This window comes from Lepidochelys olivacea (assembly GCF_965140295.1).
Source record: "Lepidochelys olivacea isolate rLepOli2 genome assembly, chromosome: 2".
NCBI classification, from domain to species: domain Eukaryota; kingdom Metazoa; phylum Chordata; order Testudines; family Cheloniidae; genus Lepidochelys; species Lepidochelys olivacea.
In genome coordinates this window covers 70168791-70174135 of record NC_140412.1, presented here as the reverse complement: position 1 = coordinate 70174135, position 5345 = coordinate 70168791, and the positions used below count along the sequence as shown (strand labels likewise).

Sequence of the window (5345 nt, the reverse complement as noted above, 5' to 3'; positions counted from 1 at the left end):
TTAGGACACCCTATAGCACTTATTTCAGAAAGAAATCGGTATAATTTTAACCTCACTTACACACCTTTCGATATAAAACACAACCAGGGACAGTTTCACGTTAAATAAACTGAGCGTTGCTTAGTTTTTAATACTGGGACACCAAACATGAAGCAGTTGATTTGTCAAGTTAAGACACAGAAGAGAGTCCATCTATGACATGATCTCCAGGGCCAATACAAACTTTCCATCCAAAAGATCTCTCGTGGTGCATGCCATTATACAGCCACCTCCAGTGTCTCCAGAGCTGAGGTTACAGCTAAGTATCGCTTGAAAATCTGCTCCCATGGACGATCTCTTGGCCGATTAATTCCCCCCACCCTGAATCCCGGAAAAATGGGTCGCCGCCCGGCGCTGTCTGTCTTGTAACCTGCCCAGGTAAAGAGTAGCTGGAAAGGGCGGGGCTGGGACTCTTCCATTCCCCGCTCGGAGCCTCGAGCCCCCTGTCACCTTCCCAGCCCAGACCCCGCCCCCGCCCCGCCATTGGCCGCGGCTCCGGGTAAATAGGGCCGCGCTCTGACAGCTGCCAGCAGTGAGCCGGGTGCCCCCCACCCGAGACCCTGCTTCGACCAGCGGCGAACCCGCGCCCAGGCCCCGCGCGCCCAGCCTGCCAGCGGCGCTGTCCCTGCTGCCCCAGCCGAGCCAGGGGAGAGGGCGCTGCTCGGAGCAGACGGTCCTTTTCCTCCCAGCTGTGCCCGGGGAGGGGTCGGAGGCGGGTCCGCTTCAGCCCGGCTCCTCCCGGTGGCTCCGGCTCCCCCGAGATGAGCAGCCCCGATGCGGGATACGCCAGCAGCGACGACCAGACGCAGGCAAGGTGCTCGCTCCCCATCATGATGCCGGCCCTGGGTCCCTGCCAGTGGGCAGAGTCCCTGAGCCCCCTCGCAGACGCCAAGGTGAAGAGTGAGGCGGCCCCGGCGGGGGCTGCGAGCAGCCGGGCCAAAAGCGAGTCCCGCATCCGCCGGCCCATGAACGCCTTCATGGTGTGGGCCAAGGACGAGCGCAAGCGGCTGGCGCAGCAGAACCCGGACCTGCACAACGCGGAGCTCAGCAAGATGCTGGGTGAGTGTCCGCTCGTGACCCGGCACCTGAGCCGGGCCAGGGGGGCTTTTCCCCTCCCACCGGCCCGGCGCTGGGACGCCCTGGGCGGCCCCAGCAGGCTGCGAGCGGCGGGCCGGGCAAGTTACCGAGTGCTGCGGGTACCTGCCCCGAGGGCGCGGCGGCTGCGGGGCCCGGGCTGGCGCGCTGCGGGCAGAGGGTACGGGAGAAATTGCCAATGCCTCTTGCCCGGGGCCTGGGTTAGCGAGGGGAGCTGGAGGCTGGGGGTGGGGGCAGTGGAGAAGCCGGGGGTTGTGTGCGGGGCGCACGGGAGTTGGGTGGGGAGGAGAGGCGGGGCCAGGTGGCGGGTGGGGGGCGCCCTGGGGGTGGGGGGCGCGCCCGGGGTGGGTAGGGGAGACGGAGGCGGCCGAGCGTGGGTGTGTGCGTGGGGGGGCGCCCTGGGGGGGTGGAGGCGGCTAGGCTCTGGTGGGGCGCGCCCGGGGTGGTAGGGGAGACGGAGGCGGCCGAGCGTGGGTGTGTGCGTGGGGGGGGCGCCCTGGGGGGGTGGAGGCGGCTAGGCTCTGGTGGGGCGCGCCCGGGGTGGTAGGGGAGACGGAGGCGGCCGGGTGCCCGGTGGGGAGCGCACTGGCGGGATGGAGGCGGCCCGGGGCTGGTTGGGGGCACAGGGAAGAGCCGCAGGGTGACGCGCTGTGTCGCCCCGCAGGGAAGGCCTGGAAGGCGCTGTCGCTGGCGGAGAAGCGGCCGTTCGTGGAGGAGGCGGAGCGGCTGCGGGTGCAGCACATGCAGGACCATCCCAACTACAAGTACCGGCCGCGCCGGCGGAAGCAGGTGAAGCGCCTGAAGCGCGTGGAAAGCGGCTTCCTGCCGCACGGGCTGGCGGAGGCGCCGGGCGCCGAGCTGGCCAGCGAGGGCAGCAGGATGTGCGTGGAGAGCCTGGCCCTGCCCTACCCGGAGCAGGGCTACCCCGCCGTGCAGAGCGCGCTGCCCCCGGCGCTGGGCCACTACCGGGACTGCCAGCCCCTGGCTGCCGCCTTCGACGGCTACAACCTGCCGACCCCGGACCCCTCCCCGCTGGACGCGGCGGAGAGCGAGCCGGCCTTCTTCACGCCGCCCCTGCAGGACGAGTGTCAGCTGGCGCCCTACGGCTACCCCGCGGCCGAGTACCCCGCGCACGGCGCCGAGAGCCAGGCCAGCGCCGCGCTCCGCAGGCACCTGCCCCGCGCCGAGCCGCTGGGCCAGCTCAGCTCCCTGCAGAGCCTGCTGGGCTGCCAGGGCCCCCTGCACGCCTACTACGGGCAGCTGTGCCAGCCCGCCGGCCCGGCCCGCGCTCCCCAGCTCCCGCCGCAGCCCTGCCAGCCCTCGCCGCCGCCCGAGGCGCAGCAGTGCAGGGAGCCCCTGGAGCACCTGTCGCAGGACGACCTGCTGGGCGACGTGGATCGCACCGAATTCGAGCAGTACCTGCACTTCGCCTGCAAGCCCGAGCTCGGGCTCCACTTCCAGGGCCACGAAGCCGGCCTGCCCGCGCCGGACGCCCACGGGCCCATCTCCTCGGTGGTTTCGGACGCAAGTACTGCTGTGTATTACTGCGCTTACCCGGACGCCTAAGACTCCCAGTCGCGGGGACTGTGGCGGACTCCCTGGCGCTGGGAAGCCTTGGACAGAAGGGTGTGTGCTTTGCTCCTATTTATGTAATTTATTGGAATCTTCACTGGAGCTATCCGACAACGAACCAGGGTCGAAAAGTACTCATCTGTTTGAGATAAAACATGGTTATTATAACATACAGGTAAGGGACTTCTGTGCCTGGCTGACCTGCCACTGGTTCATCTGTTTTATATGTCAATGTCTTAGTCTGTTTTGTAAGAGTAATGATAAAAGTGGTGCCTCTTGCTCACAACGTTTTTACTAGTTAAACTTTTTTTTTAAAATGCCCCCTTAAAAGATTGACTCATTTTGTACTTTTAGAAATAAATATCTAAGATTTCTTATGCATTTGTTTTTCTGTACTAGCAGCATTCCTTTGTCGACCACGGAAACTTCAATCCTGCTCTAAGCAGAGAAATCATGGAGTGGGGAAAATGCAATTATTGGCCTGTGAGCCATTCCTGCCATTAGATTAACTTGGGCAAAAGAATCTCTGGAAAGAAACGAGGTTTTTACTTGCCAAGTTTGGACTCTTAGTGCTGAAATAACCAGACCTACTATGCACTTATTTACCAAAGTTTGGGACACACTACTGGCTTTTGTAAACAGTACTTCTTACCAGTCTAGAAGAGCAAACTAATATCCTTTGGCCAAATATTTTCTTTGTTGTACTTGGGTCCTCTTCAGAGATAGCATAATACCTAGTTCAGGCTGATCCTTCAGCTGGGTTTAGGCTATTCTGTTTTTATGAACTTCAGGCAGTTGCTCAGGGCCTCAGAAGCCATTGCTGCTGAAGGAAAAGTAACAAACAAGATTTCAAGGTAAGGTGCTTATTACTAGAAGTGGATCCCAGCCTAGCAAATAACTTCAAATGTGAACTTCCCCTCAGCTTCAGATCTAACATTCCTGTTTAGGTACATCTCCACCAGAAGGAAAAAAATAGATGCATCAAAACCACCTCTGTAAAACACAAAGTCAAATGACATTTCTAGAAAGGACCTTGGATTTTGATTGGAGTGTCTGATGAAATATTTCATCAAGCAAACAAAAGATCAAATGTAATAAAAGTATCTACATACTGGAAGAGTCTTTGTGGAACAAACTAATGTTACCTCCTGGTGAGCTGGAATCTCAGATTGGATAACTGATCTTTTTCCTTGCAATTCAGGAAGGCCACTACTGCTTATTACCAACAAAGATAACTCTAGTTCTGGCCTGTTAGCAGCTCAACTTCAGATAATTGGGAATAACCTAATGTACACAAGCAGATTAATTTAATTTCAGATAAATACTCTACTAATACACATGGGCTGGTAAATATTAAGCAAGAGAATATAATTTTATGTAGTATCTGTTGATCAAGAGGCCAAATTCTGATCTCATCTCGGCCAGCATAAAGCCTGAATAAACTCATTGACATCAGTGGAGCTGGCTAGTTCATAGACTTCCAATAGAGTTATTCAAGTCTAAATCAAATCATAATCTGGATCAAATTATTCTGAAGTGCTTTCTACTGCATTTAATGGAACAACAGTGAAGATGAGCACACAACCCATGCTCTAGTACATAGTGGCAAGCTACAACACAGCAGGGCAAGAGTGGTAGCAAGAATAGTAAATTTCAGGGACCAAGAGCACTGATGTGGCCTGTATGTACTTTCATGCATCCTTCTAAGGCAAAGATGGTATACTATGCCAGTTTCTCTTATGCAGTGTTGGTGGTGAAAACAATGTAAAACAGAAAATCTAGAATGATCAGGTACAATACAATAATACAAATTTTTTTTGTATTAGTTTTTCTTCTCCAAAATTGTTGTAGATATCGCAAAACTTAACATTTTACTGCTACATTAGTAAATGGTACAGGTGCAGTTAAATACACAAGTTTTTATATATATAATATTAAGGCTGTGAACTTAAAAACTCAAAAAGTGGGAAGTTCAGCCCCTTTGTACTTTAACTACATGATCACATGCTCTTCTTTCCTACAGGATCCCCGCTTCATTCAGTCCATAGGATGAATGGTGTCCATTAAATGGGTAGCTATTCAATATTGCTTTTTAGCCTCATCATTCAGTGTTTGGCCCCAGGCATTTTTTTATTGCAGGCCAGCCAAACCTTGGAGTGAACACAAAATTAAGTTCTGCATGGGCTTTTCTATTGTGCTCTTATCATAATATTTTAGTTCTTTTCACACAATGAATTATCTTCATATCACCCATGAGGTGAGGCAGTGGTATTATCCCCATTTTACATATGGGGAAGTGAGGCACAGACTACAGCCAAAAGTGTCAAGTTTTGAGATGCCTGGGGTCTGATATTTTTTTTTCCAGAGTACTTGCCATTTTGTCTGTTCAGAGCAGAACTCCCATTGTCTTCAGTTGCAGCTGTGAGTACCTAGCACTTCTGCAAGCCAGATGCCAGGTTTCTCAAGCTGAGGTACCCAAAAAATGAGGAATACATAGAGGCCACCTATGAAAATTTTGGTTTATATGATTTGCCTAGCATCACATAGGAGGCTACCACAAGGCTACCCTTTCTCTTGCTGCAGCCCACTCCCTCATATACTACACTTCCAACTTCTACCACACATGAGATAGGGGTCCT

General features: G+C 54.4%; 1 protein-coding gene across 1 annotated transcript; it reads left to right on the top strand.

The window, feature by feature from the left end:
• The first annotated feature begins 598 nt into the window (after positions 1-598).
• On the top strand, positions 599-3022 carry LOC311515313 (transcription factor Sox-17-alpha-A-like). The gene is made up of 2 exons (XM_084618306.1): positions 599-1098; positions 1799-3022. Exons 1-2 carry the CDS (start codon positions 801-803, stop codon positions 2698-2700), a joined length of 1200 nt encoding a protein of 399 aa, XP_084474432.1. The 5' UTR covers positions 599-800; the 3' UTR covers positions 2701-3022.
• The last annotated feature ends 2323 nt before the right edge of the window (positions 3023-5345 follow it).